Source organism: Triticum aestivum, chromosome 1B (genome assembly GCF_018294505.1).
Source record: "Triticum aestivum cultivar Chinese Spring chromosome 1B, IWGSC CS RefSeq v2.1, whole genome shotgun sequence".
Lineage (NCBI taxonomy): Eukaryota > Viridiplantae > Streptophyta > Magnoliopsida > Poales > Poaceae > Triticum > Triticum aestivum.
The window spans coordinates 666,040,283-666,062,203 of NC_057795.1; the positions used below are offsets into that span (position 1 = coordinate 666,040,283).

A 21,921-nucleotide genomic window follows, 5' to 3' on the forward strand; every position below is an offset into this window, starting at 1 on the left:
TGATACTTTTTAGGATGGCAAGTTTAGCTTTGTTTTCTCTGTTTGGACAGAGCATCTCATTTCCTCTGCTCCGGCATCATGTTCACGCTCATGTGTCCGTATCATGTGTTGTACACCATCATGTACTGTTCTAACTCCTTCTATCAATGGAATGATACGCAAGCTTTGCGTATTAAAAAAAAATGTTTCCATCTTGTTTGGTTTTTGTTCTAAATGTTAGACTTGCTAAGAGACTACTGTCTATTTTCTATTTCCCTTTTTCCCCTTAAATCTTTTTCATATCTCTTAACATTTTAGTTAGCATCCAACAATGCGACTCATTACAAACTAAAATTGCAATTAATGACATTTCACTACAGATACACATCTTCAGACTGCGCATTTTGACTTAGTAGTCTGAAATTCGGCATGACCAAAATGTTCAAAGCTTTAAGGCAACTAAAAATCAGCAATAACATATTTATAATTATCCTTTTGACTTTTGCAACTCATCCTCATCGGTAATACAATTTCAAACACCTCATGTCATGAGAGAGAGGGGCCCACGTCAGGTGGCATGCATGGTTTCCTAGTCACTGCCATGCGGGTCTATATTTTATTGAAAATTTGGAAATGGTATTTTTATTTCATTATGCAACATCCGCCTAGATTTCTTGAATTGTAATCCGGGCCACAACTGGAATCCTTACTGCCTTTTGGTCATTTTGCCAAGTAAGGCTACCAAACGTGTAGTCCCCGTGCAACTTCCACATAGGTGACAGCTTCACCCGATATGTTTGAACTTTGTTAGCAGCATCAAATATAAGAACAGGTGGGATGACCTCCATCTTGACTCCCATCGGGCTCTGCACTGCGGCATGGTACACAGAATTGACCTCGCCGACGTTGGTCACCGTCCTGTACACGGTGATGGGATGCCTGAGATCGGGAACCGAGATGGATGGTAGGTTGATGTAATACGCCGGTAGCGTGGTGGTGGTGTTGCACGTCACAGGCATCCTCTTGGTGCTGATGGCACATTTGAAGAACTTGCTGTAGTCGCTTGGATCGATGTCATAGATGAGGCCGGGATGAGCCGCCCCATAAGGATTTATGTTCCCTCCTCCATAGTCGAACGGGTCAGCGATCTTCAGCGATGACCCTTGCGCCAATATTGGCATGCCGCGTTCATCGGTTACATGGGCTTAATAACATGCAAAATCAACAAAATTAAGGAGAGGTAAGCAACACAAGTGCATGAACTAGTAACCGTATGTCGTTCTACTTGTAGAAAGTTAAACATATGCTAGTTGCTGCCTAGTTAAGTATCACGAACCAGTGGTGACGATGGCTGATTTTAGTGCCGCGGGAGACCAGTCTGGGTGCAGGACTTTCAGCAGGGCGACGATGCCTGCTACATGAGGGGCTGCCTGGGACGTCCCTGACAAAACTGCGTAGGAATCTTTTTTTGCTGCCAAGATGTTGACTCCAGGTGCAGCTATGTCAGGCTGTTAAGGAAGAAAAACCACAACAACTTGAGGTGTGATGATATATACAAGGTCTTGCAGCTGGCACGGTACACACCTTGAGAATGACCGGGTAAGTAAGCGATGGGCCTCTGGAGGAGAAGCTCGCCACTTTTGGGGCTAGTATCTCATTGCCCGTAACGGTGCACGCAGGTTCAATCTTTGCAAGAGGAGAGCTGCTTCCAAAACAAAATCAATGGTATCGAGCATACATTTATCGCTGTGTGACTGGGTCGGTGCATGGAGAGCGCAGAGAGCCCGGCTGGGGACCACATCTCCATTTTGACTTTTTCCAAATGAAGGTTTACTGTTCGTGCATGGTTGTACCTTGAGTCGTCGTAGTATTGGCATATCTTGTCCGCATCGGCGATGTCGACAACTACGCAGGCGATGCCTTGGCAAGCTTCTGCAATGTTAAACAGGTCATCCACAATGGTTGGCGAGACAATGAGTCCAGATCCTCCATTGTCGACGATGTATTGCGCCGCCTGGAGGAAAGTGGCCCCTTTGTCATTGCAGAACAGGATGACCCCTTTCACGTCGGTGCCGTTAAGATCCTCTGCAGTACAACTAAATTCACAAAAGCAAATTCAAGTATGTATTAGAATTGCTCGGCCAACACAATTTTGCTACTTGCACACTGTTTTTGGGCTTGAGATTTAATTTGGCGCAGCATGAATAAAATTGTGTTGTGTGCATCCCAGTAGGGGTGTAATTGGGTAATCCTTAGGATACCTTTTAACCCTCTTTTTTTTCAAACAAGTGAACTAGTTTTTCAAAAGCTACTTCGTTTGTTTGAAGTAAAAAGGAACAGTAAGGGTCACAAATTTGCACCCCCTACATTGCAAAAGGTTCGGGAAAGTTTTCTTTCTACTTACGATGGCATACATATAAGATTGGTGAAATCGCCCCTGTATGATGAGCTGTTCTTCACTTGGTAATAGAGAGACTGTCCCTGCAAAACGGGCAGCGTACATATCACACTACAGTATATAGTCACATGTAATTTTGATGTAGAGTGGGTGCGTTACGTTTACGTACGACTATTTGTTGCTTGTTTCCCAACGTGATCACCGTCGGGAACGAGCGATCGATGCTGGTGTTAAGGACCTTCAAAGGCGACCGTCAAAGGCGACCGATCTATCCAGCCGAGAGTTGTGGTTGCACAAGATAGAGGCATCCAGATCAATGTCTTCAAAATCCGACAATGGTATGGCCGCAGTGTCGGTGTTAAGGACCTTCAAAACCACGAGCAAGCACGTCAAACCAAAGCCATGGAGTCAAATCACAGTTGAAATCGACAAACAACAAATCAAAACCTAACCGTAGCAGAGCAAATCACTTATATTTGAACTCACATCATTGTCCATGGACTCATCGCAGGTCATGCTGTTGTAACGTGAAACCCTTGTCGGAGGTAACGACGGAACGGTGAATCACGTGGCTGTTGGCAGCAATGTAGCAACAACGGGGTGGCAAATCACGTGATCATCGGTAGCGGCAGCGATAACGACGGGGCAAATAACACGGTCCTCGGCAGCGACGAATACAGGAGAGAGAGAGAGAGAGAGAGAGAGAGAGAGAGAGAGAGAGAGAGAGAGAGAGAGAGAGAGAGAGAGAGAGAGAGAGAGAGAGAGAGAGAGCTCAAGGGCGGATGTGTCGAACGACCTCTTCTTACCACCGCCGACTGAGCTGTTAACGGCTGCCAGCGCGCGTCGTCTCCCTCGTGTCACGTCAGTCTAAATTGCGGGGCCCATTCTCATCAGTCGCATCTCTGGACAATTATCTAGACATCATTGTTTTTGGTAAAAAAAAGTTGGTACAAAAAATTGAATATTCGTTGATGATTTTACGTCAAGGCGAATCATTGTGGCATTTGGTGATTTTTGTCACAATAAAGACGGTTTTATGCGATTAATACTAGAAAGAGATCGTACAATTACTTCCCTAGAAGATTGAGAAGACGACCGTAGGACAAAGGGTAGGCACGACTGAGGCCTCTATTGGCAGCGCCCACCAAGTGCATGCCTCTTTTTCCTTGTAAAAAGACCGCAAATAAACATGTCGCGACAACCACACATGACACTTTGATAAAAGAAAGCACGACAGCATCAACATCATGACATGGACAAGCAATAGTGTCTCCATCCGCTGTTTTTTTTTTTGAAAACAAGGCAAAAGACCTGCCATTTCATCGATGAAGGGAGAAAGTTTTAGACAGAAACCACAAAGCGGTGAATAAAATGACTACTCTCGCGACGTTACAACACCCAAATATTTCGCTCCAGCCAAAGCCCAAAGCGACACCTCCTATTTGATTTTGTTGATCATGATCATGGAAGGGGCCGCCGAGTTGCGGAAGACTCTAGCATTGCGCTCCGACCAAACCTCCCAAGGGATGAGAATCATGAGGAAGGCAAGCGCCCAGTACCTTTCTCGAGTTAGCCTCGTTCTTGCTTCAGTTTGCTTGATTGCGGATGAGGGCCTCGTTGACTTCAAGCGGTGCTTCATTATCCCACCTTATGCTTGCTTGTAGTTAGTGGGTTTTGTTGTTCGTCCTCAGCACCTATGTATCTTACCGGTTTTTGTTTTTGTGTGTGGTGCGGTGTTGTATCATTCATTATAAGGGCTTCATTAATTTAAAGCCGGGCGATGGCCTCTTTTCCAAAAAAAAAAGGTTCATTCAAGAAGGCTAAAGTGATGTCACTTAATCAGGGTTTTTCATTACAGGCCGCAAAATCCGGAAACCGGACTTTCTGGCACCACTGGTAGGAAAAATACTGTCTTGTACTACAAATTTTGCCCAAATTCAACATAATTTGATTGAAATTTGAAAAATATTCAAATGTCTTTGGGCGTAAACTGATCGAAATAATTCTGATATTTCTGATTTTTTTTTTGGAAAACGGCCTTTCTGACCACCACTGGAAAAAAGAATCAAAAATGGTAAATAAAAAACGTGCACATATAAAATACGGATGACCTTTGTGAATCATGCTGATGATTATATCCTCTCCATAGTTGCTTGCGTGGAGTAGCTCACTAGCCTTACGAGAAATCAAGAACGTTGGTGTTAAGCTCAGAGATGTTCTGCAATCTTTTCAGTTTTGTCATGTCGATCCTTACGCGATTTGTATTTTGATCTTTATGATATGAATGAGACATGTATTACCATGCAAAAAAAAAAAACTCACTGACCGGCGTATGGTTGGACGGGTAGTTGAGCCCAAGAAAATCCCAGCTCCACGTACGTGGTGGTGTTCCTGTGTGTTTTCCATCTTCACAGTGTCTTGATTCTTGATCTGGGTGACTTGTGGACTTTCAAGCTGTGAGTTTAGACGTCCAAGTTGAACAACATCGTACAGAGCCGATAGATCATTGTTGCCAGAAGAAAGGCAAGTCCACCACATGATGATTTCGGTGTTCTCCAAACAAGTGGCGCATCGACCAGAGAGAGAAATGACAGCAACACCGCCAGGGACACCAACTGGAGTGGGACGTACGGTGGCACCACCAACACGGCCGGCCGGAGACGAGCCAAGGTGGAGACTCAAGCATGATGGAAGCAAGCGTGAGAGAGACCACGGTCGCACAGCTTTTTCTCTGCTGCTAGCTTGCTTAACGAGCGGCGAGAACACCCGGTGGTTGTCCATCTCACGCTCACGGTGCCGCCCGGTGCTATCTTATTTTGTCTGTTGCATATATCTGCAGACCTTTTCGCAGCAGCGAAAGAGACCGGCCATCAGGGTAAAAAAGAAGGCACGTACTCGAAGTGGCGGTCACCATGGCTGGTCTCTTTAGTTGCTCACGGCGTCCTCGATTTCGGATCTGGAGATGTTGGTCGTCATGTCGTTGGTGTGTGATACTTTTCAGGATGGCAAGTTTAGCTGTGTTTTCTCTGTTTAGGCCGAGCATCTCCTTCTATCAATGAAATGATACACAAGCTTTGCGTCTTCAGAAAAAAAAAATGTTTTCACCTTGTTTGGTGTTTGTTCTAAATGTTAGACTTACTTAGAGAGTGTCTATTTTTTATTTCCCTTTTTTTTCCTTCAATCTTATTCATATCTCTTAAAATTTTGATTAGTTAGCATCCAACAATGCCACTCATTACAAACTAAAATTGCAATTAATGGCATTTCAGTACAGATACACATCTTCAAACTGCGCATTTTGACTTAGTAGTCTGAAATTAGGCATGACCAAAATGTTCAAAGCTTTAAGGCAACTAAAAATTAGCAATAACATATTTATAATTATCCTTTTAATTTTTGCAACTCATCCTCTTCGGTAATACAATTTCAAACACCTCATGTCGTGAGAGAGAAAGAGAGGCCCACATGTCAGATGGCATGGTTTCCTAGTCACTGGCATGCGGGTCTATTTTTTATTGAAAATTTGGAAATGGTATTTTTATTTGACTATGCAACATCCACCTAGATTTCCTGAATTGTAATCCGGGCCACAACTGGAATCCTTACCGCCTTTTGGTCATTATGCCAAGTAAGGCTACCAAATGTGTAGTCCCCGTGCAACTTCCACATAGGTGACAGCTTCACCTGATATGTCTGCACTTTGTTGGCAGCGTCGAATATAAGAACAGGCGGGAAGACCTTCATCTTGACACCCATCGGGCTCTGCACTGCGGCATGGTACACAGAATTGACCTCGCCGACGTTGGTCACCGTCCTGTACACCGTGATGGGATGCCTGAGATCGGGAACCGAGATGGATGGTAGGTTGATGTAATACGCCGGTAGCGTGGTGGTGGTGTTGCACGTCACAGGCGTCCTCTTGGTGCCGATGGCACATTTGAAGAACTTGCTGTAGTCGCTTGGATCGATGTCATAGATGAGGCCGGGATGAGCCGCCCCATAAGGATTTATGTTCCCTCCTCCGTAGTCGAACGGGTCAGCGATCTTCAGCGATGACCCTTGCGCCAATATTGGCATGCCGCGTTCATCGGTTACATGGGCTTAATAACATGCAAAATCAACAAATTAAGGAGAGGTAAGCAACACAAGTGCATGAACTAGTAACCGTATGTCGTTCTACTTGTAGAAAGTTAAACATATGCTAGTTGCTGCCTAGTTAAGTATCACGAACCAGTGGTGACGATGGCTGATTTTAGTGCCGCGGGAGACCAGTCTAGGTGCAGGACTTTCAGCAGGGCGACGATGCCTGCTACATGAGGGGCTGCCTGGGACGTCCCTGACAAAACTGCGTAGGAATCTTTTTTTGCTGCCAAGATGTTGACTCCAGGTGCAGCTATGTCAGGCTGTTAAGGAAGAAAAACCACAACAACTTGAGGTGTGATGATATATACAAGGTCTTGCAGCTGGCACGGTACACACCTTGAGAATGGCCGGGTAAGTAACCGATGGGCCTCTGGAGGAGAAGCTCGCCACTTTTGGGGCTAGTATCTCATTGCCCGTAACGGTGCACGCAGGTTCAATCTTTGCAAGAGGAGAGCTGCTTCCAAAACAAAATCAATGGTATCGAGCATACATTTATCGCTGTGTGACTGGGTCGGTGCATGGAGAGCGCAGAGAGCCCGGCTGGGGACCACATCTCCATTTTGACTTTCTCCAAATGAAGGTTTACTGTTCGTGTATGGTTGTACCTTGAGTCGTCGTAGTATTGGCATATCTTGTCCGCATCGGCGATGTCGACAACTACGCAGGCGATGCCTTGGCAAGCTTCTGCAATGTTAAACAGGTCATCCACAATGGTTGGCGAGACAATGAGTCCAGATCCTCCATTGTCGACGATGTATTGCGCCGCCTGGAGGAAAGTGGCCCCTTTGTCATTGCAGAACAGGATGACCCCTTTCATGTCGGTGCCGTTAAGATCCTCTGCAGTACAACTAAATTCACAAAAGCAAATTCAAGTATGTATTAGAATTGCTCGGCCAACACAATTTTGCTACTTGCACACTGTTTTTGGGCTTGAGATTTAATTTGGCGCAGCATGAATAAAATTGTGTTGTGTGCATCCCAGTAGGGGTGTAATTGGGTAATCCTTAGGATACCTTTTAACCCTCTTTTTTTTCAAACAAGTGAACTAGTTTTTCAAAAGCTACTTCGTTTGTTTGAAGTAAAAAGGAACAGTAAGGGTCACAAATTTGCACCCCCTACATTGCAAAAGGTTCGGGAAAGTTTTCTTTCTACTTACGATGGCATACATATAAGATTGGTGAAATCGCCCCTGTATGATGAGCTGTTCTTCACTTGGTAATAGAGAGACTGTCCCTGCAAAACGGGCAGCGTACATATCACACTACAGTATATAGTCACATGTAATTTTGATGTAGAGTGGGTGCGTTACGTTTACGTACGACTATTTGTTGCTTGTTTCCCAACGTGATCACCGTCGGGAACGAGCGATCGTTGCTGGTCGCTGCGACGGTGATGACCCACGGTGAGGTGTCCTTGATGGTCTGCATCAGATACCCTTTGTTACCGGCGGTGTGCACCACGACGATCCCCTTCTTGACCGCATGCAGTGCAGCGAATGAGTTCTCACTCATTTCGAGGGACAAGGACAGAACGTCCACCCCATCGTGGATGGCGTCGTCGATGGCGGCTAGCACGGCCGTCTCGAAGCATGAACCGTCGCTCCAGCAAGACTTGTACACTGCAAGGCGAGCGTGTGGCGCGCCTCCCCGTGCAACCCCCGCGGCAATGCCATGGAAGCTGGCAGCTGCTTCCTCCACGGCGGAGCCAGCCGCGATGGAGGCCGTGTGTGTGCCGTGGTTGTTGTGGTCCCGGGGCGAGAGCGAGTCTCCTTTGAAGTACTCTTCAGGGACCCCGACGGTGTAGAACTGTGCGCCTATGACCTTCCGGCTGCAGTTGTTGCTTCCCCAGTCTGGCCCAACCTGGCATTTTCCTTTCCACCTTGATGGCACCGGCCCGTACCCTTGGTCGCTGAAGCTTCTCGACTCCGGCCAGACCCCTTGTTCCATTGATCAGTTATTACTTACTACTCCCTCCGTCCGAAAATACTTGTCATCAAAATGAACAAAAGGGGATGTATCTAGACGTTCTAGATACATCCCCTTTTGTTCATTTTGATGACAAGTATTTCTGGACGGAGGGAGTATTAGTTAGTGGCCGGCCGGGTTCTTTCAAGAAAGCTGAAGTAGTGATGCCACTTCATATAATATATACCAACCTGTGTCAACCATGCCGATGATTATATTCTCTCCGTAGTTGCTTGCCTGTAGTAGCTCACTGGCCGGTGTATGGGACGACGGGTAGTTGAGCCCAAGAAAGTCCCAGCTCCTCGTGGTGGTGGTCTTGTACGTTTTGCTCGGTTCAACACTGATGACTCCCGGAAACTCTGCTCAACATCACACAGTTCGATATATTCGATGAGATGTCCGCTTAGTTCAACTTTCTAGCTGCGTAGGGAAGTCTTTAGTCGCTGCTAGTGGCTAGGCTTTCTTTCAGTTTGTGTTGGCTTTTGGTTGCTTTGTAACAGACTACTAGATCTTGCACTAGCTTGATTTCTCTAATGAAAATCGGAGGGGAAACCCTCTTTTGCTCAAAAAAAAAAACATCACACAGTTCATACCAAAAAATGATAAATGCCGTACCTCCAGTTAACTTTTAAAGCTGCAAAATGTTCTTTTAAATATCTACATTGGAAGCTTGGGGAAATAGTATATAGATTTGTCTCGAAAGCATTCTTCGAGTGTCTTTTTGTTTGTTTTATCTTGTGTGTCAATATAAAAAGGGGGCCTATTTAGGAACTAGAAGTGGTAGTTAATTAGTACTCTCTCCGTTCCATAATATAAAAGCGCTCTTATATTATGATACGGAGGGAGTACTATCTTGCAAGCAAATCTGAGATGATGACAATCAATGGACCTGCAAGCCTTGTTGCTTGGTCTACGGTGAGCATGGCGGCAAAGCCTGAGAAACCATGCTTGTAGTTGTAGACCATGGAGGCCGAAGAATCCTCCTTGCTAAAAAGGTGCAAAGTAGTAGATCAAATTAAAGGCCATTTAATTTCGTTCTGCAAACAGCCGTTATGGCAAGTCACCTTAATTAGCTAGGGACGAGCTGACGAAGAACCTATCAAGTAATTAGTTACGCACCTTTGGAGAAGAGTGGTGAGCATGTCATGGTGCGACGCGACGACCTCGTCTGGGTGCCCATGCTTCACATCGCCTAGGTATGCTATGTAAAGCTGAAGAGGCAGATATGCATGGTTAATCAGCTAAGCTAGCTCGGAGCACATAAACAAGAGTTGTGTGTGCATAAGTTACGTGCCTTGCGAGACCCTCCACCGTGTGCTCTGGATAACAACATGGAAAAGCATAGCAGCGGTAGTAGCACCCAAGCGGCTACCTGCCGTGCGTGTTGCGAGGAAGAAGAAGAAGAGCCCATATCGTTACACCTAGCTAGTGCTAGTGGAGTGGAGTGCTACTGATTGCTTAATCAGTGTGGCGGTATGCAATATTTATAGATCAAAATTGCTAGACTTACGGGCAATGCTTACCGATGGAGGCCCACCACGGCCATCGTTGTGCCCTATATATTCGTGTGCTCAATATTCAGCACAAATACATTGGGTTCAGCTCCGTCGGTTGGTTATGATGTATTCTTCTTTCAACGATAATCAATGTCAAAGGCTAATTCAGTATGTCACGAGGAAACCTAGTCACCACCGCCCCAAGGAGATGGTGGCGAGGCCGCTTCTTTCTCCCGCGGCTGGCGCGCGGTGGCTACATCTTCTTGGAAGCGTGGGCAAGCTGTGGGGGTGGCATCGGCGTCGAGAGCGGCTGGATCCTAGTCGGGCTTGGCTGGATCTGGCTTTTCCACCCTCAGTGGCCGCGGTGGTGTGACGTGTGACACGAAGGTGGGCGATGCTCGGCAGCTACAAGAGGGGTCATGGGCGCAGCCGCGGAGGAACTCTACGGGCTGGGCTGCGCGTGCGACAGTGAGGTGGTGCTTGGCGGATCAATGTTGGCCTTTCAACACTGGCGGGCAATGGGCGGGGGTGCGGTAGTTGTGCATGTCTAGGAGGTGGTTGGATCTGGCTTAGCCAGTAGGTCGCGGTGACAAAGCATGCGGCGTGATGATGAGGGAGGCCACTGTCAGCAACGAGGGTTGGAATCAGGGGCGACGGCCCCAGGACGGTGGTCGGTGGTGGCGGTCATGGAGTTCGCACTGGCGACGTGATAGCCGTGATGTGTGGGTGGATCAGCTAGGCTTTCTGTTCGAGAGCCGCGACTAAGCTCCACCAAATTATTGTCAGAGCGACGACAGTGGCACCCACGGGTGTCGTTACCTTGATAGAGGTGTGGTCACTATAGCCTCCTGTCTCTTGGATTGAGTGCTAGAGGGAAACCCAAGATGCGATATCATCTCTCCGTCCTGGTGGCGGTTTAAGCAAGTGGAGGACTGTCGTGGCGGCGATGGCGTCGGCGTGGTGGCGGTCCTTGTGCTCTTGTCGCGTCACGGCAATGATCTGCATGATCAATCCTCCTCGTTTTGGCCATCAACGTGTTCCGGAACTACTGCAGGAGATCTTGCCCAAGGATAGTATCCGGTCATGGGCGTGTATATCAACCTGTGTGGCTCCAGGAGGGCGCGCCGCGAAGCTCTGTCGTTTGTCGATACCATGGGACATTGTCAGCATCTCGATTTCCATGGCATAGACAGCGCCGGAGAAAGTCTTGATGGCTAAGATAGGAGGATCAGTAAGGTGGAGGGGGCCTTCAAGGTGATGGAGTAAGCCAGGTGTTTGATAGCTTTCAGTAGCAGCAGTGTCAAGTGGGGGCGGCATGCAGCACAGGAGGATTGCACTTTTTGTGGTGCTCCTCTGGTGCCGAGTCGTGTCTTTCAGGGTTAAAATCTAAGGTCTTGCCTTCATTGGCTGTGTCTGACAATTGCCTTAGTGAAGGTATTGTTTTGAGAGCTCGGTCTTTCTCCGGGGTGGAAACCTATGATCTTGGATCAGCCAACGATGGCGCATGTGCACTGTTTTCTTCTTGAAGGCGTCGTTTTTGGAGACCTTTTATGTTTTCCTGGTGTTGGCTTTGGTGGTGGTTTGTGTGCTACTGCTGAGAGGAGTTGATCAATGTGATGAAGCTATTCACTTTTTTTTGTTTTCTTTCCGGGTTGTGTGCATCCTGGATGTTTTTGTGACTTCTTGTTGGTGCGGAGGCCGGGTGTAATTGATATCTTCATGATATTAAAATATTTTCCTTTTAAAAAAATAGCTCATTTGAATTACCGTAGCAACGCGCGAGGTATCATCGAGTTCATTGAAATCAAAAAAAGGATATTGCTTTAAGCTGTCGGGAAAACTAATTCTCAGACATCCAGGCAGGATGCTCACTCTGTTTCAAGTTAGTGGCCGGGTCCTATCAAACCTGCAGCTTGAGTGCGTTACTAGGAACTCTCTTCAATAGGGTTAATGATTTTTAGTGGGACAAATTTCACTAATTTTTTCAGGTTATCTATAGAACTACAGCTTGGATCCGTATGTGGTCATTACTCACTCATGCAGACTTCAGGAAGCTTTTGATTATTGGATGCAACCGATGAGACACGGTAGCACAGGCTATCTTTATCCGATTTGGATGGCGAGCTAATAATACGCTAGGTGTATAGGTATCGTAGTCTGTTCTGTCTCGCCGGATGTGGCATCTTTTTTGTGTTTTCTTTCGTTTTGCACTAAGATTGTTTGCCTTTTGTGGTTCTAAGACCTTTGTTACATTACTTTTAATAAGATGGATGTATGCATCGATATATGCAGAGGCCGGAGGTTTTTCAAGAAGGGTTTATAAGTTGGCGTGGATTTTTACGTCTTTGCTATATATGTTTTCCTTGTGGAACTACAGATTGAAAAGAGGGAGTACTCCTAGTGTACAATAATCAATTGCCTACTGTGTTTTGTGACACTCGTGTTGGAATATTAGGCAAGTTCATGATTAATTCCAGTAAATAATTCATGACTAGAAGAGATACTAGCATGCAATAATCTAGCAAACTAGAAGAACAACAAGACATGCATAACAGCAGCAAACACGTAACAATAGCTGTAGAAACAGACATGAACAGAGGATGTTGGACGTACTGATCGTTAGCTATTATGGATGCGACAGTGTTGATGACGATGTTGGCGACGATCTGCTGCTGACGGCGATGAATATGACGATGAGTAGCACCGCCCGACTTGGACGGAAGACAACCCGTGATAACGAATTTGAGCAGTCGCGCACAGCGCTTCCCAAAAACCTAATTCGTTCTCTCCCGGTGCAGGATCGCAAAGACGAACGGTTCCGGAGACCTGCTCTCCCACGCGCCGATGCACGCCGGCGTTTGGGATGGAGTAGACTACGATGGCGGCGCAAGTTGTGAGATGAGGCAAAACCCTAGGTGTTTTTCGGTGTGTCTCTGGCCGCAGCCGGTAGCTGTATATATATTAGGACCAGAGGCGGTATTGTGTCGCGACAACAATCGCAAACCGACTCGGTTTCTAATTCGTATACTTACCGGACAAGAAATCAAAAACTTGTCTGCCAAGACATAAAAATAAAACGGCAAAAGGAAGCTGCGCTCCTGCAAGGAGACGGACCGGATTTCGGCGGACCATTCACGCGCATGTCGCATGTACGCCTCGCCTCGCCTCGCCACGCCCCGGCCCGGCCAGGCCAGGCGAGCGAGCGTGCGCGTGTGGTTTTCTCTTTCTCTTCTCACACACCACTTAGAGTGGTGGAGAGAACCCACTATATAAAGAGGTCCAACTCTTCTTCAACTTCCAAGGTGGGACTAAACTTAGCACCACCACTTGTCATTTTACACATGGACTTTGAGATTTCAGAAATTGCTATGGGCCTAGCCCATTAATTCTAACAATCCCCCACCAGATCTCAAATACCCATTTAGAGATTTGCCTTCTCTCACCACTTGTTTAATATACCAGTGTTTCAGCAGAGACTGTTAAGTTGAACTTCTGCCTAGAACTTTAAGCTACATCCATTCACAACTTGACAATGGACTATGCCTTGAATTGCTAGTTTTGTGTGAACAGGTTTCACTCAAAGTCTTAACCAGTACCTGACCGCCAGTAGGCTACCCCGCGGTTTGGAGCTTATACGTCATACTCCCTGGTCTCTTCGTGAGTTTACTAGAGATCACCCAAATCTCATAGATTGCGACGTTTACAGTCAGAACTCATATAGGTGTGTTCTTTCAAGACTGCTCTGTAGGACAGCATCTTTGCTAATTATAGCCAATAGAACCACATTAAGGCATGTTGCCGACCTGCCTTACAGATCTGAGCCTTACAACTCTGAGAGTTTTGCATCTTCACTTGGAGATGATCATAAGTTATTACTCTCCTCAGTTAACCAATAGCTTGTTCTTCCCAGATCCTAATTCACGGGATCTCCGATCACAAAGGTTGGGTTACTACTATGGTGTAACATCTATGGGTCTCATACCCATCTCCCTCGATGCAATATCTATCACATTTCGTGATAGTCCCTTTGTAAAGGGATCTGCCAGGTTTTTGTCTGTTTGTATATACGTAACAGTTATTACTCCGGAGTTTCTCAACTTCCTGACAGACTTCAAACGTCTTTTCACGTGTCTTGATGACTTTGCATTATCTTTAGAATTGTTCACTTTAGCGATAACCGTTTGGTTATCACAATTCATAAGAATAGCCGGTACAGGTTTTTCAACAACCGGCAAGTCCATCAAGAGCTCACGCAGCCATTCTGCCTCAACAGTAGTTGTGTCCAAAGCAGTTAATTCTGCTTCCATAGTTGACCTCGTCAATATGGTTTGCTTGCAAGACCTCCATGACACTGCGCCACCACCATGAGTAAATACATACCCACTTGTTGCGTAAAGTACATCAACATCGGAGATCCAATTTGAATCACTATATCCTTCTAGCACAGCAGGATGCCCTGAATAAGTAATTCCGTAACTCATAGTACCTCTCAGATAGCGCAAGACCCTTTCTAGTGCATGCCAATGATCATCACCCGGGTTGGACATGAACCTACTCAGTTTGCTCACAGCAAAAGAGATATCTGGTCTTGTAGCGCTAGCTAAGTACATGAGTGAACCGACAATTTGAGAGTATCTTAATTGATCTCTCGTTACTTTCTTGTTCTTTCTGAGTGTCACGCTGGGATCATAAGGTGTTGGAGAAGGCTTGCTATCCATAAAACTGAATCAGTTCAAGACCTTCTCAACATAGTGAGATTGCGTTAATGTAATCCCACTCTCATCCTTAATAAGTTTGATTTTTAGAATTATATCGGCTTCTCCCAGATCTTTCATGTCAAAACTTTTTGATAGAAAAGACTTGACCTCATTAATTGCATTAATGTTTGTACTAAAGATCAGTATGTCGTCCACATACAAACATAATATGACACTATTGCCCCCACCATGGCGATAGTAAACACACCTATCAGCCTCGTTAATGACAAATCCTGCAGAAGCCAAAGTTCTTTCAAACTTCTCATGCCATTGCTTAGGTGTCTGTTTCAGACCATACAAAGATTTTAACAACTTGCACACCTTTCTCTCTTCACCCTTTACCACAAACCCGTCAGGCTGATCCATATAAATCTCCTCTTCCAACTCTCCATTGAGAAAAGTTGTCTTTACATCCATTTGATGAATGATAAGACCATAAGAGGCAGCCAAGGAAAGTAACACTCGAATGGTGGTCATTCTAGCAACGGGTGAATAGGTGTCAAAGTAATCTTCGCCTTCTTTCTGAGTGTAGCCCTTGGCCACTAGCCGCGCCTTGTACTTATCAATAGTACCATCAGGCTTTAGCTTCTTTTTGAACACCCACTTACAGCCCACAGGTTTACAACCATATGGTCTATCAGTTAGTTCCCAAGTTCCATTAGAAAGAATTGAGTCCATCTCATTATGAACAGCTTCTTTCCAATCATCTACATCCAGAGATGCATATGCTTCTGCAATCGTCTTGGGTGTGTCGTCCACAAGGTATACAATGAAATCATCACCAAAGGATTTTGCAATCCTTTGTCTCTTGTTCCTTCTAGGAACTTCATTGTTATCCTTCTCAAGGACTTCCTCATGTGATTGTTCAAAATATTCATCAGTTGTACTAGATTCAGGAATTATCTCAGAAGAAAATCTAGTAATGCTATGCATATCTTTCATAGGAAATATGTTCTCAAAAAATGTTGCATCACGAGATTCCATTATAGTATCAACATGCATATCAGGTACTTCAGATTTTACCACTAAAAACCTATAAGCAATGCTCCGTTGAGCATACCCTAGAAAGACACAATCCACTGTCTTTGGTCCAAGTTTGCGTTCCTTAGGAATAGGAATATTGACCTTTGCCAAACATCCCCAAGTGCGCAAATAAGAAAGTGATGGTTTTCTCCCAACCCACTCCTCATAAGGGGTTTTCTCTTTATTATTGTTGGGAACTCTATTCAGGACATGACATGAAGTCAATAGAGCCTCCCCCACCATGCCTTAGATAAACCAGCAGTGTCTAACATGGCATTCACCAAGTCAGTCAATGTGCGGTTTTTCCTCTCGGCCACTCCATTTGATTGAGGTGAATAGGGAGGCGTCCTCTCATGAATAATACCATGTTCCTCACAAAATTCATCAAAAACTTTTGGAAAATACTCTCCACCACGATCGGACCTAAGACGCTTGGTCTTTCTCTCTAGTTGATTTTCAACTTCAGCTTTATAGATTTTAAAGTAGTCTAATGCTTCATCTTTAGTTTGCAACAAATAAACATAGCAAAATCTAGTCGCATCATCAATCAAAGTCATGAAATATCTCTTTCCACCTTTTGTCAACACACCATTCATGTCACAAAGATCAGAATGTATGAGTTCTAGAGGTGCCAAGTTTCTCTCCTCGGCAGCCTTATGAGGCTTTCGAGGTTGCTTAGATTGCACACAACTATGGCACTTAGAACCTTTGGCAACTGTGAAGTTCGGAATTAAACTCATGCTGGATAGCCGAGACATTAAACCAAAATTAATATGACATAAACGAGAGTGCCAAATACTTGCATCATCATTAACACTAGCACAAATTTGGTTTATTGACTTATTGCAAAAAACTGAAAGAGAAAAGTGGAACAAGCCTCCGCACTCATAGCCTTTTCCTATAAATTGTCCAAATCTTGACACGATTACTTTATTGGACTCTAAAACTATCTTAAATCCATCTCGACATAGAAGGGAGCCGCTAACTAGATTCTTGTTCATAGTAGGGATATGCTGCACGTTCCTTAGTTGCACGATCTTTCCCGAAGTAAACTTCAGATCCACCGTGCCAATGCCACGAACAGAAGCATGTGACCCATTCCCCATTATGACGGAAGAATCCCTTGTGACCTGATAAGAAGTAAACAGGGAGATGTCAGCACACACATGAACGTTAGCACCCGAATCAATCCACCACGAAGATGATTGAAATACTGAAAGCACAATAGGTAAATTACCATACCCATCAGTATTGCTAGCGGTCACCATGTTGACAGTCTTGGAGCTTGTTTTCCCTCTGCGGTCTGCACGTTCAGGGCATTCCTTGGAAAAGTGTCCAGGCTTCCCACAGGCGTAGCACTCTAGCTCAGCCTTGTTGAACTTCTTCTTCTTGAAGGTAGTAGTCTTGGTAGGCTTGTTGAAAACAGGTTTGTTCTTCCCTTTGTTCTTGTTCTGTGGGTACCTCTGCACCATGTTAGCAGTAGGCTGAACCTCACCTCCTTTTTCAGTGGTATCTTTAGCCCGAGCTTTTTCTTCAACATCAAGAGATGCAATCAGATTTTCAACTGATATCTCCTGTCTCTTATGCTTCAGAGTTGTGGCGAAATTCCTCCATGAAGGAGGCAACTTTGCAATCATGCACCCAACCACGAATTTGTCGGGTAGAACACATTTAAGGAGTTCAAGTTCCTTCGCAATACACTGTATCTCATGAGCTTGTTCAACCACAGAACGGTTATTCACCATCTTGTAGTCATGAAAACTCTCCATGATGTACAGTTCACTGCCTGCATCTGTTGCACCGAATTTTGCATTCAGTGCATCCCACAGAATTTTTCTGTCGTTTATGTGCATGTACAGATCACACAGACGGTCAGCAAGAACACTCAGAATGCATCCCACAAACATAGTATTGGCTTCCTGAATTTTCTCCGATCTTCGTCGGTCATTCCCTCTGGAGCACCAACACTAGCGTGGAAAACTTTCAGAGCAGTAAGCCAGAGCGTGGTCTTCACCTGCCACCTCTTAAAGTGCACACCGGTAAACTTATCCGGCCTCAGTGCATCAGCGAATCCAGCCATAGTTAACTCAGGAAATTGCCTATAATTAGGTTTTTGGATTGTTGGAATATTAGGCAAGTTCATGATTAATTCCAGTAAATAATTCATGACTAGAAGAGATACTAGCATGCAATAATCTAGCAAACTAGAAGAACAGCAAGACATACATAACAGCAGCAAACACGTAACAATAGTTGTAGAAACAGACATGAACAGAGGATGTTGGACGTACTAATTGTTAGCTATTATGGGTGCGACAGTGTTGATGATGATGTTGGCGACGATCTGCTGCTGACGACGATGAATACGACGATGAGTAGCACCGCCCGACTTGGACGGAAGACGACCCGTGATAACGAATTTGAGCAGTCGCGCACAGCGCTTCCCAAAAACCTAATTCGTCCTCTCCCGGTGCAGGATCGCAAAGACGAACGGTTCCGGAGACCTGCTCTCCCACGCGCCGATGCACGCCGGCGTTTGGGATGGAGTAGACTACGATGGCGGCGCAAGTTGTGAGATGAGGCAAAACCCTAGGTGTTTTTCGGTGTGTCTCTGGCCGCAGCCGGTAGCTGTATATATATTAGGACCAGAGGCGGTATTGTGTCGCGACCACAATCCCAAACCGACTCGGTTTTTAATTCGTATAGTTACCGGACAAGAAATCAAAAACTTGTCTGCCAGGCGAGGCGAGCGAGCGCGCGTGTGGTTTTCCCTTTCTCTTCTCACACACCACTTAGAGTGGTGGAGAGAACCCACTATATAAAGAGGTCCAACTCTTTTTCAACTTCCAAGGTAGGACTAAACTTAGCACCACCACTTGTCATTTTACACATGGGCTTTGAAATTTCAGAAATTGCTATGGGCCTAGCCCATTAATTCTAACAACTCGGACTATATACTCATGAAATAAAGTCGATCGATTGCCTCACCTTTAATAAAGTTGGAGCAGTGGGGTCAACCGTTTACGTTTTAAAATAAAAGGTCGATAGAGACTCGTCGATATATGCTGCGCCCCGTCTCAGTCCCACGTACAGAAATTGTGAAAGTCGGCACGCAGCATGTCGGATACCCCTTAATTAGTAATGTATGAGTCAGAAATTAAGTTCTTGAGAGGATTTGCTTCTGCGCATTAAAAATATTTTTTGGCGAATGTTATATTTTTGAAAAAAAATGATGGGTTTATTGTCAAATTCAAATGCTACTTGCAAGTTTTTGAAGGGAAAGCTTAAGCATTTTGACCTGTGTAAAAAAATGTTATCTCCAAATGTTAGATTTAATGTTATTTTTTCATGGACGAAGCATTGCTATCTCATTTCGCATGAAACTTTTCAAGCGCACTTGTTACGCTAACAAGAAGATCTATACAAGAAAATCAGAGTATATGCACTCCAGAGCCAAAGCTGACATCCTGAGAGCTCGTATGAGATTCTTATTTGGAAACCAGGACAAACACACAGGCGCGGTTGCGGCTAGCATTATTTGGTTCACAAATGGTGGAAACCACCACCACCGGCCACCGTCGCCAGCGACTGCAAAATATTTCACAGAAAAGAAGACAGCAGCAGCAGCACCATGAGGGTGAGATGGACGATCACCGGCGTACTGATCGCTCGCTCAGCATATCCCTTTTCTCGTGCTGATAAGGCTGGGTTTAAAGCCTAGGCCAACGGCAGGCAATAAGTTGTGTTTCCATTTGTGGCCTCACTCACACACCCACACTGCCTTCCTTCATAGTTGAGTCTCCACCTAGTCTTGTCTCGGGCCGGCTGTGTCGGTGGTGCTCGGTGCCGGTGGCGCTGTCACTTTTCATGTCGATGCGCCCGTGCCGCACATACATACTTGAACGCGCTTGTTCGGAGAGCACAGAAATTATCACGCGCCAGCGCACCGAATCCATCAGGATTGTCGTTGCCGCAGCCCTCTCTCTCTCTGGACGAAGGTAGAAGATGAAGGTAGAAGCACAGAATTTTTTCCGGCCACACGTACAGCCCTTTTCTCACTTGTATTCTTCTTACCAAAGCAACCAGCTTACAAGTCTTTAAGTAGCCTCACGCATGCATGCATAGCCGGTCCACCATGCTGGCCACTAGCAGCATGATCCACACGACCTGGCGTTCAACTAACGAGCCCACGATTCTAGCTACTGGCTAACTACATGCACGCCACACTCCACGATTCTAGCTACTGGCTAACTACATGCACGCCGCACTCAGGTGCTTGAGGCGAACGCTTCGGCCGCGCACAACGGACGGCTAATCCACCTAGCTAGCTAGCTCGACCGGCTGTAGCACCACGCCACACATGCACACACACGCTACACACACACACATCACCGCTGCGTTCCACACATCCCGCGCGCACTTGACGCGCCCGACAAGCCCGACCGCATCCGTGCGTCCCCCACGTCCCGCGCACACCTGACACGTCCGACGAGTCCGACCGCACCAGACGCCGTGGCTTATTCCAACAAGGATGGCCGGCCGGCGGGGCCTAGCTAGGCTGACGGTTATGTCGATTGCATATCACTCAGACTATATGGTAGTGGACTTGCCTTTCTCCCGGCAAAAGAAAAGAAGTGGATGATGTTCTTCGACTCGGACATATCAACTAACAACTTAAGCTAAGCAACGACCTTAATGATGTGATGCTGAAAGCACACGTGGCCAGAGATTACAGGATTTTGGGTCTGTCGATCTATTACAAGCATCTCTTGCAGATCCCGTAAACAGGGCAATCTGACATAATAATCGTCAGCTCACGGATGTGGGCGATTTTGCCAGCCCAAAAGATCTCACAAAATTGGCCATCCCCAAAAAATATTGCCGGATCCTGCATACCTTGGGTCGTTTCCGCCATATCTACGAGATTTGCCCAATTTTTTGCTGGATCCCCTTTCCTTGGTGCGAAGGCCATTTTCGCCTGCCTCCGCTCACTCTCCGCCGCCGCCGCATCTCCCCTCCAGTTCTTGGTGTCCCCGGCTGCCCCGTGCCATCAATTAGCTCTGCCGCCCCGAGCTGCATCTATTCCACCAAATTTGAAGGCTGGGTTGCCCATTTGTGTCCTCGCGCTACCAGTGATCCGTGCCAGAACTTGGTGCGTAACCTTGTGGCCAGCGGATTTGGTTGTTTCCGATGTCGGTGGGCCTTGGAATCACCCGAGGGACAGCCGTACGTGGGGGAGGAAGGGTTTTTGGCCAGCTTTGCTTCGGCCCGATGGGAAGAAGAAAGGGACGGTTGGCTTTGCTTGGGTCGGCGGGAGAGAAGAAATGGGCGGCCGGCTTTGCTTCTACGGGAAGGTATGTCCATTGCCCATCGACTAATTTGGATTCAATTTAGACCTGGAGAGATTCACGGGCGTGCAATTTTTTAGATGGATTCGAGTTTGTCGTCGTCGTCATCTTCTTCGGATGATTCAGACGTAGAAGAGATGATCCTGGACGACGATGTCGACAACCTACTGTTGTTGCATCTCTTGGACAAATTTGAGAAGGGTCCGGCGAGAAAGCGTCGCTGATCCACAATTGGGTGGCTATGCATTCCCCGCAACCGAGTTCTCGGCGACAAGATGCTGATGAAGGACTACTTCGCCAAGGCAACGACATATCCGGTTCACCTCTTTCGTAAGCGGTAACGAATGCGTAGGTCCATTTTCATACACATCGTTGAAGTTTGCGAGCAGAATTGCTGTTTTTTCACTTGGCGTAGGAATGCCGACGGTTTGCTTTGGTTTAGTGCATATCAAAAACTATTAGCGGCGATGAGAGTGATTGCACATGGCGTTCCCGCTGACCACATCGATGAATATCTTCACATTGAAGAAGATTCCACCATCAAATGTGTCCGGGTCTTTGCGAAGACAATGATCGGTTTTTGACCCGGCGTACCTTCGAGCTCCAAACAAGGAAAACACAAAGAAGCTCATGGCGATGAATGAAGAAAGAGGATGGTGGGGCATGCTAGGTAGTTTTGATTGCATGCATTGTAGGTGGAAGGACTGCCCCGTGGCTTGGGTAGAGCAATAGACGGGCCACAAACATAAACCCACCATTGTGCTCAAAGCCGTGGCTTCACGTGATTTATGGATTTGGCATTGTTTCTTTGGT

General features: G+C 46.1%; 1 protein-coding gene and 1 pseudogene across 2 annotated transcripts; both read right to left on the reverse strand.

Annotated features, from left to right (window-relative positions):
* Positions 1 to 629: 629 nt before the first annotated feature.
* LOC123082035 (subtilisin-like protease SBT3.5) lies at positions 630 to 2,893 on the reverse strand (annotated as a pseudogene).
* A 2,827-nt stretch (positions 2,894 to 5,720) lies between these two features.
* LOC123146572 (subtilisin-like protease SBT3.6) lies at positions 5,721 to 9,929 on the reverse strand. 2 transcript variants are annotated; one of them, XM_044566093.1, is made up of 10 exons: positions 9,779 to 9,926; positions 9,604 to 9,695; positions 9,374 to 9,471; positions 8,676 to 8,843; positions 7,840 to 8,456; positions 7,677 to 7,753; positions 7,126 to 7,368; positions 6,857 to 6,974; positions 6,609 to 6,780; positions 5,721 to 6,477 (listed from the first exon to the last, which is right to left on the reverse strand). In XM_044566093.1, the coding sequence occupies exons 1-10, from the start codon at positions 9,893 to 9,895 to the stop codon at positions 5,939 to 5,941; spliced, it is 2,241 nt and encodes a 746-aa protein (XP_044422028.1). In that variant the 5' UTR covers positions 9,896 to 9,926; the 3' UTR covers positions 5,721 to 5,938. The 2 variants fall into 2 exon arrangements, with proteins under 2 accessions (XP_044422028.1, XP_044422029.1); XM_044566094.1 differs by lacking the exon at positions 9,374 to 9,471 and having other exon boundaries at positions 9,779 to 9,929.
* Positions 9,930 to 21,921: the final 11,992 nt, after the last annotated feature.

Excerpts from the sequence above, each read along its gene's own strand:
- LOC123146572 (XM_044566093.1), bottom strand. The coding sequence starts at position 9,895 with ATGGGCTCTTCTTCTTCTTCCTCGCAACACGCACGGCAGGTAGCCGCT. Across the intron at positions 7,754-7,839 it reads GAAACAAGCAACAAATAGTC|GGACAGTCTCTCTATTACCA; the intron begins GTACGTAAACGT and ends CCCGTTTTGCAG. Across the intron at positions 6,781-6,856 it reads CTTACCCGGCCATTCTCAAG|CCTGACATAGCTGCACCTGG; the intron begins GTGTGTACCGTG and ends CTTCCTTAACAG.